Source organism: Microcaecilia unicolor, chromosome 1 (genome assembly GCF_901765095.1).
Source record: "Microcaecilia unicolor chromosome 1, aMicUni1.1, whole genome shotgun sequence".
Taxonomy (NCBI): domain Eukaryota; kingdom Metazoa; phylum Chordata; class Amphibia; order Gymnophiona; family Siphonopidae; genus Microcaecilia; species Microcaecilia unicolor.
The window spans coordinates 39,660,192-39,673,472 of record NC_044031.1 but is presented as its reverse complement, the minus strand read 5'-3'; the positions used below and the strand labels follow the sequence as shown (position 1 = coordinate 39,673,472).

General features: G+C 43.7%; 1 protein-coding gene across 2 annotated transcripts in view; it reads right to left on the bottom strand.

Annotated features, from left to right (window-relative positions):
- LOC115465404 (gastrula zinc finger protein XlCGF57.1-like) overlaps positions 1-12,625 on the bottom strand; it is a 29,400-nt gene extending 16,775 nt beyond the window's left edge. For both annotated transcript variants that reach the window (XM_030195846.1, XM_030195854.1), the window contains exons 1-2: positions 12,544-12,625; positions 9,848-9,981 (exon numbers count right to left, since the gene is read on the bottom strand). In XM_030195846.1, coding sequence (XP_030051706.1) covers positions 9,848-9,953 — 106 coding nt within the window. In that variant the 5' untranslated portion in view covers positions 9,954-9,981; positions 12,544-12,625. The remainder of the gene's footprint in view (positions 1-9,847; positions 9,982-12,543) is intronic.
- Positions 12,626-13,281: the final 656 nt, after the last annotated feature.

Below are 13,281 nucleotides of genomic sequence, written 5' to 3'. Positions count from 1 at the left end.
CTATAGGGGCATATCCCAGGCATTTAGGAAAATTTAAAATTCGTATATTCAATCTGCGATTATAATTTTCTATTTGCTCCAATTTTCTATGAAGAATAGTTTTATCTTTTATAGTCGCTACAGAGAACTCTTGGAGTTTCTTAACTTCGTCTTTTACTATCGATATCTGAGTTGAAGATTCAGTTTTAAATGTTTCTAGCGATTTTGTTAATGAATCAACCGTTGCAACTAGAACAGAAATTTCTTGCGTTGAGTTGGAAAGTTTAGTATCTAAACTTTGGAGAACTTGCCATATTCGCTCCAAAGTAACCGGCTCCGTAGGTGGATTAGTTCTAATAATAACCTGTTGACCCAGGTCTCCGCATGCTATTCCCCCAGCAGCGCCTCTTACCTGAGGCCTTTCTAGTCCAACTTCGGGGTTCGAAGACCTCTGCTGCAACGGGGAAGCTGCGGGTGGAGGCGGCGGATTGATTTCCGGGGGAGAAAGGGTGACATCAAGCCCCAAGACGAAGGGTTCTCCTTCTCCTAAGTCAGCGGGGTCACTCCCGGTTTTCGCGCTGGGCGTCTTCACCGCAAACCTCTCAATACTCATCTGAGAAGGCGACGAGGTTCTAACCGTTGAGGCTCCGGTTTTAACCAGGCCTTTTCGTTTGGTGTGCGGCATAATCAAGTAAGTAAAAAGTATACTTCCAGATTGTAGAGAGTAGCTCTCAGGCAAGTGAAGTACGTGCCGCCATCTTAGCTCCGCCCCCCAAAAATGAGTTTATCTTGTTGGGCAGACTGGATGGACCGTTCAGGTCTTTATCTGCTGCCATTTACTATGTTACTATATAACAGAAGACAAAGTAATAGAATAACATTTCTCTCCTTCCCCAGGAAAAGTAACCAACTAGTTGATTGTAGAACTCCCCAAGGTAACTCTGCAACAATTACAAAAACCAACAAGGAAACCCTTCCAAGCAGGAAAAACAGAAACACAACAGAGGGAGGGTCTCTGGATTAATCTGCTGCGACTAAAGGAAAGAAAATTATCAGGCACGACATAATTTTACATTCCTTAGCGTCAGCAGCAGATGAATCCAGAGAGTAGTGGAATGTAGCAAAGCAGTCCTCAAGTAGGGTGGGAACTCAAAGCTCCCACTCCAAAGACCGCATTGGAACGCACTGCGACGTCCAATTGATAGTGCAAGGAGAAAGTATGGACCAATGACCATGTCACCGCCCTGCAAAGGCACACTTCTGCCCAAGAGGTTGCAATTACCTGTGTGCAATGAGGTTGGAAATGGTCCGTAATCTTCTTTCCCTCCAACAAGTAAGAAGAGGCAATAAGAACAAGAACAACAAACAAGTGATCTGAGCGACGGAACTCATTAGTCGCCTCCAAATAGCGACAGAGAATCCGGCATACATCCAGAACACGAAAAGAATGAAAATCCCGCGAGTAAGCCTCTTCCCAAAAAGCTGGCAAAAACAGCTGATTGAGGTGAAAGGAGAACATCACTTTAGGCAGAAAGGAAGGAACTGTGAACTACGACAAAAAAAAAAAAAACGTAGAAAAAGGTTCACGACAGAACAAAGCCTGAAGTTTGGAAACTCAGTGCGCCAAGAAAACCAGTTTTCAGCACGAGATCTTTTAAAGAAGCACGCTGTAATGGCTCAAAGGGTGTTTTCTGCAGGGCCCTCAGGACTAAATTAAGGTTCCACTGTGGGCAGAGGGAAAGTACCTGAGGCTTAAGGCTGCTCACACCCTTCAAGAAACGAAGAACATCCGGATGAGAGGCTAACAAAGAAACCTCTAAACCAAGCCAGGGCCACAACTTGAACACACAGAGAATTGTAAGCAAGCCCTTGCTTCAACCCATCCTGCAGGAAGGCTAAAACCTGAGGAAGAGATGTCTTAACGAAGAAAATCGCTCTATCCACACACCAGGTTTCAAAAATTCTCCAAATTCTTGCACAAGTTGCGGACATATATGAAGCACAGTCACAACCACATCAGGAGAATAACCTTTCTTTCCCAGTTTTGCCCACTCAAAAGCCATGAGGCTGTAAGACCAAAGCGGGAGGGATCTTTCATTTGAATTGGACCCTGAACCAGAGGTTGGAAAGAGGGGGTAGCAAAACGGCGCATCCACCTTCAGGCATACAATATCCGCATACTAAAAACGTGGTCAATCTGGTGTCACCAGGATCACTGGGCCTGGATTCCGTAGAACTCTGTGGAGAACCATGCCAATCATGGGCCAAGGAGGGAATACGTAGAGCAGCACATCCACTGGCCAGAGTTCGACGAGCACATCAATGCCCCCTGCACCGTGCTCTCTCTTCCTGCTGAAGAATCGCAGCGCCCTGGCATTGTGCTGGGTTGTCATTAGATCCATGGCTGGAGTTCCCGACTTGCGAGTGATCTGTCGAAACACAGACTCCGCCAGTTTCCATTCTCCCTGGTCCAATGCATGCCTACTCAGATAATCCCCCTGGATAGTCTGAACTTCCTCAAGAAGCAGTAGATTTGCCTCTGCCCAATAAAGGAGAAGCTGGGCTTCGTGTGCTACAGCCAAACTGTGTGTGCCTCCTTGACGGTGGTCACCGCCGTCATGTTGCTGGAGTGAACCCCAACCGGCTTGTCCGACATCAGAGAAACTGTCTTAGGGCTAAGCGGACCACTTGCAACTCCAGCCAATTGATCGGCCACTGCGCTTCTTCCGTGAACCAAACGTCCTGGGCTATAGCACCCAGTGAGCTCCTCACCCCGAGACTTGCATCCATCATGACAACAATCCACAGGGGTGTCGCTAGTGGGAGACCGCGCTGAAGAGATGATATCTGCAGCCACCACTGCATGCTCTGACAGGCTGGGTCTGTCCAACAAAGCGTCTGATCAAAATCTTGGGACACTAGGGACAAACGGCTCAAGAGAGACCTTGGAAAAGGTGCAGCGAAGGGCGACTAAAATGATAGCGGGGATGGGATGACTTCCCTATGAAGAAAGATTAAGGAGGCTAGGGCTATACAGCTTGGAGAAGAGACGGCTGAGGGGAGACATGATAGAGGTATATAAAATAATGAGTGGAGTGGAACAGGTGGATGTGAAGCGTCTGTTCACGCTTTCCAAAAATACTAGGACTAGGGGGCATGCGATGAAACTACAGTGTAGTAAATTTAAAACAAATCGGAGAAAATTTTTCTTCACCCAACGTGTAATTAAACTCTGGAATTCGTTGCCGGAGAAAGTGGTGAAGGCGGTTAGCTTAGCAGAGTTTAAAAAGGGGTTGGACGGTTTCCTAAAGGACAAGTCCATAAACCGCTACTAAACGGATTTGGAAAAATCCAAAATTCCAAGAATAACATGTATAGAATGTTTGTACGTTTGGGAAGCTTGCCAGGTGCCCTTGGCCTGGATTGGCCGCTGTCGTGGACAGGATGTTGGGCTCGATAGACCCTTGGTCTTTTCCCAGTATGGCATTACTTATGTACTTATGACTGTTGCAAAAGTCGCATGTGCGCTCGAGCCCATGGCACAACTTCCAAGGTCGATGTCATCGACCCCAGAGTCTGAACGTAATATCCCAAACCCGAGGCTGGGTACAGCGAAGTAAGGCTCGAACTTGCGTCTGTAACTTGACACACCAGAGTTCTGATAAGAACACCCTACCCTTCGCTGTGTTGAACTGAACACCCAGATACTCCAACACTTGAGTGGGTGCCAGATGGCTCTTGAGAAAGTTTATTTATTTATTTATTTATTGCATTTGTATCCCACATTTTCCCACCTCTTTGCGGGCTCAGTGTGGCTTACAATAAGATATGAGTAGTAGAAATACATTTGTAACAACTTGAATATGGAATACGTTGTGCAGAGTTGTGTGAGACATTCGATTATCATTAGGAATGAAACAATGGGACATCAACATAGAAACATTAGGAGGAGACAGTGGGACAATTGATTACAGGATGAGGGATCTGAAGTGGTTGTATGTTGCATTGATGAACAGTGAGTATGGACTCTATGTGTTTTGGTTCTTTCCGTAAGTTTGTTCAAACAGGTGCGTCTTCAGTAGTTTTCGGAAGGAAGCTTGTTCGTTAATCATTCTTAGGTTGCGCGGTAGTGTATTCCAGGCCTGCGTGCTCATGTGGGAAAAGGTTGACGCGTGTAGCGTCTTGTATTTCAAGCCCTTGCAAGTGGGGAAGTGGAGGTTGAGGTATGTTCGGGATGACCTTTTAGCGTTTCTGGGTGGTAGGTCTATTAGATCAGACATGTACGCTGGGGCTTCGCCGTAGATGATCTTATGGACTAGTGTGCAAACTTTGAAAGTAACGCGTTCCTTAAGTGGAAGCCAATGTAATTTCTCTCGTAGTGGTTTCGCCCTTTCGTATCTTGGTTTTCCGAGGATGAGCCTGGCTGCTGTGTTCTGGGCTGTTTGAAGTTTCCTCATTATTTGCTCTCTGCAGCCCGCGTATAGTGAGTTGCAGTAATCCAGGTGGCTGAGGACGAGGGATTGCACTAGGCTGCGGAAGACGAATCTTGGGAAGAATGGTCTTATCCTTTTCAATTTCCACATGCCATAGAACATCTTCTTGGTTGTATTGTTTGCGTGGGTTTCGAGTGTTAGGTGGCGGTCGATGGTGACTCCAAGGATTTTTAGTGTTTCTGAGACTGGGAGGTTTAGGGTTGGTGTGTTTATAGCGCTGAATTCATTTGTGTTGTATTGGGAGGTGAGTATCAGGCATCGGGTTTTTTCTGCGTTTAATTTCAGGCGGAATGCGTCTGCCCATGTGTTCATGACGTGTATACTTTGATTGATTTCGTTGGAGATTTCTTTGGTGTCTTGTTTGAATGGGATGTATATTGTTACATCATCGGCGTATATGTACGGGTTGAGCTTATGGTTTGATAAGAGTTTTGCTAAAGGGATCATCATTAGGTTGAAAATGGTTGGTGAAAGAGGTGATCCTTGTGGGACTCCACATATAGGTGTCCATGCCTTGGACGTGGTTGAATTAGATGTGACTTGATACGAACGTAGGGTTAGGAACCCCTTGAACCAGTTCAGGACATTTCCTCCTATGCCAAAATGCTCGAGTATGTGTAGCAGGATTCCATGATCTACCATGTCGAAGGCGCTTGACATGTCAAATTGTAGGAGGAGTATATTGTTGCCAGTTGCGATGATTTGTTTGAATTTGGTCATAAGGGTGATTAATACTGTTTCTGTACTATGATTTGATCGGAATCCTGATTGGGCGTCATGCAGTATTGAGTGTTTATCTAGGTAGTTTGTGAGTTGTTTAGTTACCATACCTTCAGTTAACTTGGTTATTAGTGGTATAGATGCTATTGGCCTGTAGTTGGTTATTTCACTCGTGTTTTTCTTTGTATCTTTAGGAATAGGGGTGAGCAAGATTTTTCCTTTTGGGAAGAGTCCATTTTGTAGCATGTAGTTTATGTGGTTTGTTAGGTCTATTATGAATTTCTGGGGAGCGGATTTCATGAGGCTGTTTGGACATATGTCTAGTTTGCAGTTGGATTTAGCATATCTTTTAAGAGTTTTAGAGATGAGGTCTTCTGGCAGTTGTTCAAATTCGGTCCAGGTTCTGTCTGCTGGGAATATTCCTTCTTCTGGATCTAGGCAGTCTAGAAGAGTGGTGTATTCTGTAGGGCTAGTGGGTATCTTGTGCCGTAGTAGTATAATTTTCTCCTTGAAGTATGTCGCTAGGTTGTCGACACTTGGTGTATCTTTGTCGTTGGTTGTAACTGGTGAGGTGTCTAATAGTTTGTTCACGAGGTTGAAGAGTTTATGTGTGTCTTTGTAGTTTGGTCCTATTAATGTTTTGTAGTGAAGTCTTTTCGTCTGTTTTATGGTATATTTGTATTTTCTCCGAAGTAGTTTCCAGTCATTTAGTGTTTGTTCATCTCTCTTTTTGTTCCAGGCTCGTTCTAGTCTCCTGACTTGTGTTTTTAGTTTTTTCAGCTCTTCGGTGAACCACGGATTTGCGTTTTTCCTGTGTGTAGTTCTGGTTTGGACTGGGGCGATTTTGTCTAATGTTGTTGTGCTTATGTCATCCCATTCTTGGAGGAATTGGATGGTGTCAGCGTTTGTAGTCCATTCGTTCTGGTAGATCTGTTGCCAGAATGTTGAGGGGTCTATTTTCCCTCTCGTTGTGTAGGTTGTTCGCTCATGTTTATTATTCGTGTTTAGTTGTGTTTTTTGCCAGCAGAGAGTGACATTTGCTCTATGGTGGTCTGACCATGGTGTTGGTGTCCATCTTGTATTAGCGAGTATGATAGTTGAGTCCGGTTCTAGTCTTTCCGTTATGATATCTAGTGTGTGTCCTTTTTCGTGAGTTGGTTGTATGTTGGGTGTTTGCAGATCCCAGAGTTTTAGGAATTCTTTGAATTCTCTTGTACTTGGTAAGGTGTCATCTTCTAGGTGTAGGTTGATGTCGCCTAGTATGAGGATGTTTGAGGCTGATACGCAGGAATTCGAAATGAAATCCAAGAGTTGTGTTTGGGCGTCTTGCCATTTACCTGGTGGCCTGTAGAATAGGATTGTGTTGAGGTGTCCTATTAGGCTTGAATGGTTGATTCTGGTCGATGCAATTTCAAGTTGTGGTGAGATGGATTCGCCCGTGATTGTGATAGTGTATTCAGGTTTGTATATGATAGCTATTCCGCCTCCTCTTTTTTTTCCATTTCTTGTCCAGTGCGTGATTTTGTATTTTGGTGGGCACGTTTGGAGGATTGCAGGGTCTGTGGGACTATGGAACCAGGTTTCTGTGATGAATAGGAGGTCTAGTTTGTCTGTGATGATCCAGTCTAGTAAGTCTGCTGAGTTGCTTACTGCTGATCTTGCATTGATGTATCCTAGTTGGATTGAGTGGTAGGGTTCCAATGTGGGGTTTGATGTATTTATTTTTATTAGTTGTCTGTTTCTTCGGTAGTTGGGTTTGTTGTTGTCGTTGTTTTCCTCATTTTGTTGGTGGTGTTCATATCCGGTGATTATTCCAGTTGGTTGGTTGTTGTGTCTTTGATTTGGTAGGTTGCTTAAAGGTTGTGCATAGGATAGGTGAGGTGTAGTTGGGTTGTTATGGTTCTTGTTTTGGGCGTGCATTATGTATATGTGAGTATTATGTGATTTGTGAGTAGTGGGGTAGTTATTGTCAAGGTTGTAGGTTGTGTTTGCGTGTATGAGTATAATGAGACACTGGATGGTGAGGAGTGTGTTGCTGGTGATCATGTCTATGTTTTGGGCACTGTGGCAAATATGCTTCTGGTGTAAGTTTAAGTGAGGTATAAAAGTTACAATTGCATTTGAGCTTAGCTACAATTCAAGCGAGGTACAAAAGTTACAATTGCATTTGAGCTTGGCTACAGTTCAAGCGAGGTACAAGAGTTACAATTGCATTTGAGCTTGGCTACAATTCAAGCGAGGTACAAAAGTTACAATTGCATTTGAGCTTGGCTACAATTGATTGGGTCAAAGTTTACAGTTGCATTTGACGATCAAACTCAAGGACTGCAAAACAGAAATGACTTGTGAAGTCACCTGAGCACTCTCCTGGACCGACGAAGCCTGAATGAGCCAGTTATCCAGGTAGGGATGAACTCATATACCCTGCTTTCTTAAGGCAGCCACTATCACCATGATTTTGGAAAATATGCAAAGTGCTGAGGCCAGCACGCAGGTTAAGGCCTGGAATTGAAAATGACAGCTTAGTGCAAAAAAAAAACAAAAAACCAGTAACTTTTGATGCGGAAGCCAGTAAGTAAGCTTCCTTGAGCTCCAAGAAGTTTGAAACTCACCAGGTTTAACTGCCGATAGAACAGACCTCAGAGTTCCCACGCGGAAGTGCTGTACTTTCAAAAATTTGTTAACCCGCTTGAGGTCGAGATCCGGCCAAAAGGCACCCCCTTGTTTTTGGGCACTACAAAGTAAACTTTCTTTAAATCAATCACCTTACTTTCTAACTCTTCCTACTTTCTTACCCTTCTATAATGTTATATCTTTGCTTTACCCTTCGCTATTTATTTTCGCTATCACGTAAAATGTTCTATTATGTATTGTGTTGACATTGTAAATAGTATACCATGCCATACTTTGTATTGTTTTTGAATATTTTTACTGCTGTAATTGTCTATTGCTCATGCTTGATCTATTCTTACTGAACCACCTTGACTGAATTCCTTCAAAAAGGTGATAAATAAATAAATAAAATAAATGGAATAATGGCCTGTCCTCTGTTCGTCTTGCCGAACTTTTTTTGAGTTGCCACACAGGGATTCCAAAAAAAAATCTGCAACGAGAACTGCAAATTCTAATTTTTTACTGCTTTGAATAACGTCCAAGACCCACTGATCCATAGTGATGCGAGTCCACTCCTCGAGAAAGAGGGAAAGCCACCACCCAATCGGAGCCGAGGAGTGACCCTGTGCCCCATTATTGGGTATGCCGGGAACTGGAGAAAGGCCACACTTTAGATGCTGGGGCCCTCCTATCAGCCCAAAAGGATTGTTTATTGGAATCGTGAGACTGTGGAGCAATAGCGGAGCACTCCGGGCGATATCGGCACGGTCCTGAAATCGGGAGCTTGAGGAACTGGGCCGAGATGAAGACTCAGGCTTATCCTCACTCAAGCGCAGAGACCTGAGTCCCCCAGATCCTTAACTAGCTTGTCCAGATCCTCTTCAAACAATAGTTTGCCTTTGAAAGGCAATTTCACTAGCCGCTGCTTAGAAGCAAAATCTGCTGCTCAACAGTGCAGCCACAACCAGCGACTAGCGGCAACTGCCAAACAATATTTGTTTAGTCGAAGCTTGCACCATGTCATACAACGTTCCAACATTCTGGTCCTGTACCTTCCAATGTTCTTCTTCTCCAAGCTCTTAGTCTAAAATTGTTTATGTAGGGCAAATGTATCTTAAATTGTTCTTCTGAACACAGAGAACGTGTTGGAATGTTAAAAAAAAACAACTTATACACAAGCATAAAAACACTTAAATCTTAAATAAGAGTATAAGAAGTTGAAATGCTAATCTAAACTTAATTGAAAGCCAATATAAAGTTATCATGTATATGAAGAGCCAAATTTAAGTTTTGGGCACATAAAATAGCCTAAAACCTGCAAGTCAGCCTGCTTGCACAAACTCTACAGGGTACAGATTTTGACCTATTTTTTTATTTATTTATTTTTGTTACATTTGTACCCCGCGCTTTCCCACTCATGGCAGGCTCAATGCGGCAGGCAATGGAGGGTTAAGTGACTTGCCCAGAGTCACAAGGAGCTGCCTGTGCCGGGAATCAAACTCAGTTCCTCAGTTCCCCAGGACCAAAGTCCACCACCCTAACCACTAGGCCACTCCTCCACAGGTTATATTTCCAGTAACTAAAGGAAAAACATTTTCACATTATAAGAACAGGTACACAAAAGACCTCTGCCCAAGGTTTACAAACCCAAGAAACTCCACTATGCTCTGTACACAAGTTTGGCAATTAGAAATACTTCTTTGCTATTTATTTCCCCTTCTTGTGGCTAGAGGAAATGAAATCCAAAGAGCAAAAAATGTCATTTTGAAAATGGAATCAGGTTAATAGCACCATGGTTTGCTCTCCTTTAGCCCTAAACATAAGTCTGACCTTCAGGCTTGACATGTACTGCAATATACAAACTATGAATCTAAAAATAAGAGAAATATGCCACAAAAGTACAAATACAGGATAAAAAAAAAAGGAGGGGGGAAGAAATAGGCATACCCCCTCTTCCTCAAAGCTATAGCAAAGAAAATCAAAAATGTGTAGATTTTGCTACCTCATGTGAAGATCCCTTATCAGAGAGTTTAAATCCTTACCCAGTGACAAGATGGTCTTGTAGCTTTCTTTCATTACATCCCTGTAAAGCTGCTTCTGCCAATCTTCCAAAAGATTCCACTCTACCTCTGGAATGGACGCTGCCATGTCACAAGATGTGGCTAGCTCCTGCAACCTAAACACAGTCACTATAACATCACCAACAAAGGCAATTTTCATAGTCATTTATTTAGGTAAATGGGCTTTTTGAAAACTACCCACCCTCCCTACGAGGAAAAGTACATGCTAATGGTTCCTTTACTTTCTACGGCTGGGTAGGACTCTTTGCATTACAGTAGGTTTTTGTTGCCACCCTAGATGAATGCCTAGTCTGCGTATTATGGCTACACTGACCCAACATATATGAAATACCAAGTTGGGGGTGGAAACTTGGTATTTCATATATGTTGAGCCACCGTGAAGCATTTTTTAAGAGGTTGAAGCCAATTTTTGTACTGCCCATTTCTACTTCTCTACTTTTTTGTCTGAATTATTTTGCTCATTAGTCTTGTTTTGTTCTTTTTATCATTATTTCATCTTATTGTCGTCGTCCCTCCCATCTCTTCCTCCAGACCCTGGCTGGCAGGAATAAAGCTTATCTTTTGACAGTCCCAACACAGCCAAGGCAACTCCTGTCGTTAAGGGTGGCTTCCTGAAATGCCAAGTCTCACTCACTGGGAGTAAGTCACATTCATTTCAAGGCTCTCGCACTCTGAGCCCCTTCTCTCAAGCCTTAGCAGTATGTCACACTCATTTAAAGGCTCTCTCACAGTCTCTTTGCTTATGTATTTGAGCCTCAGTGCCAGCGCACTGATATTGATCACTGCTTTCATAAGAGGCAAACTTAAGAAAAACTATGTCTATCCAGTAGAATGAAATCTGAACACATCATCTTGCTCACTTTGCCTCTCCCTGCCCCACCTCCTTCCCATGTACATACAAGTACATGCATTCTGAAACCTATGCACATGTATTCAGCCACTAAGTGGAGAACAATTTTCAGCCTGGAAATTACCCAGGTTAACTGCTTATTTACCAGGGTTAACCCCTTTGAAAATTGTCTCACATTGCCTCTGCCCTGTTTATATTTTTTCAGAAGTATCAGGGAGGTAAGGTTCATTTTATATTGCTTTTTTGATTCAAAAAGCTACACAATAAAAAGTTATCTAGATTTATTCCCCCCAACATACCATCTGAAAAATCTCTCTCAGCGTCATATGGTAAGACCACTTCCCAACCTAGTTGGTATATTGCAGACTGTGATCATCTCCTGGAAGTCACTCATCTACGGTCCCAAGATTACTAACTAGCTCGGTGATCAACAAGGTTCAGAAGTCCTGAAAACTAAAATAAGACAGGCTGACATAGCTCCAGTTCCACCTCACACATTTAAGGATTTACTGATGAACTTCCACCAGAGAAATAGAAATGCAAATTCACAGATATGAGGTAAAGACTAGCCTGACCTAGACTGTCCAGAGGATAGAGGGAGTTGCTGGATCATGGGTGGGGAGGGAAGGGGAATGCTGGATCATAAGGGGGAAGGGGACGGGAAGTTGTTGGACCACAAGGGTGGCAGGGAAAGAGGAGGGGTCAGGGAATTGCTGCACAATAGGGGTGGAGAGGAAGGGATTTTGTCTGGTACCTGTGACCTAGATTTGCCACTGTTTGAAACAGGATACTGGATTTGACAGACCTTTGGTCTGTCCCGGTATGTAACACATAAATTTAATCACATGACTCTACTTTTCATTAGGCATCAATGTTTGCTGATTAGGTACAGGATTATGTTGAAAATTCTAACTTCAGTCTTTAAGGTTAAGATAATCAAGCATCCAGAATATCTGGCAGACCTTTTGATTCCTTTTTCATCTGTTATGCTCTGCCTTAGATAATCTGCATGTTCTCCCTCTTCAGTTAGACTGCAGTTGGGTTTCTCCTGCAAAGCTCATTGCTGGCAGAAAGCACTTGCTTTGGGAGATGCATGCACAGAAGGAAGTGGGAGTGTTGGAATTGTGTGTCCAAGACACAGGCATTGCATGAGTGTCTCAAGGATGAAGAGACTGTGCCACATGCAGACCTCTAACAGAACTTAAGTGCCATCACTTTAGGTATGTGTGAACACTGCAGAGCTAGTTTTACTGCGGAGTGCTAAATAATTTGGCTTCACTAAGTACATTTCTAAAAGCACATGCCTGCTTAAGAAATTATTTCCATGCATGTGGTCCAAACTGAAGCCCTGGTTACTTAGACAACATTTGGAGATTGTGTTTGGTTTGACTGACAAATTTGTTTATATGTTTGATGTGCTCTAACATATATTTTTTTACTTCAAAACTGAGCTTCTATTTCATTGTTCTGAGCGGATGTTATATTGAAATGATACGTACACGGTTTTGATATGTTTCGAAAAGGGGATATAACAAAACAGTTTATGACCTATAGCTACAGTATGTGAGCTGTAGTACCAGCTCTACCACTGACTGTTATGTGACCTGGAGGAGCTATTTTATTCCCTATGACTCTGGTAAAAAGCATCTTAGAACATCTTAAAGTGGCTTTCCTAGGGATACTACATGCCAAACACTCCCCCCCCCCCCCCCCCAAGTCTACCATCTCACTTCCGCTCTCCCTTATCCAGCATCTCTACTCTTCCAGTTCCACCACCTAGCCCTCATTCTCCAGCTCCCTGTCCCACCTTCCAACTCGTGTTTAATTCCACCGACCGACCCCGTCGTTTTCCTTCTCCGTCCCGCCACCTGACTGCCGCAACTTCTCTCTCTCCCGGTCCGGAGTCCCGCTTTGGCTCTGCCGGAAACCGGAAGTCGCATCAAAGGGGGCGGGGCGGGGTGCCGGAAAAGGACAAATTAAATGGCGGGGGGGCCGGTGACGGACGATTGGAAACCAGATAGGTGAAGGGGTCGCGTTTGGATTGTGTCAGCTTCTTCTGTTGATGAGTTGGGGGCGGCTTTGATTTCGTTAACATCTCTGTTATACAGATACTTTCCTTCCTGCCTTCTCCTGCAGCATGGAATTTTGTTTGATTTTTTTTTTTTTTAGTATAAATTCATGAACCATTTCACCATAACTCAAGATGGAAATTATTTTGTGTTAGTTTATGACACAGTGACAGCAGGACCCAGATGAAGACAAATGCTGTAATGCCAACTCAGGCAGTGATAAAAATGCTCCTACAAGAGCTTCCAGTCTCCAAAGACATTTACAGTGCTTTCATCCAGAAGTATTCAAAGCTCTGAGTGAGAAAGATGACAGCAAAAGCAAGCAGGGGCGGACAGAGGGTGGTCTGGGCTCCCTGCCCGGCTGCTGCCCAACACCCCCCTGCCGCCGCAACTGATGCCCCAGCCCTACCTGAGGGATCCTGGTAGTCTGGTGGCCTCAGGGGGGGGGGGAGATGTTCTTTCCTGCCCATTGTTCT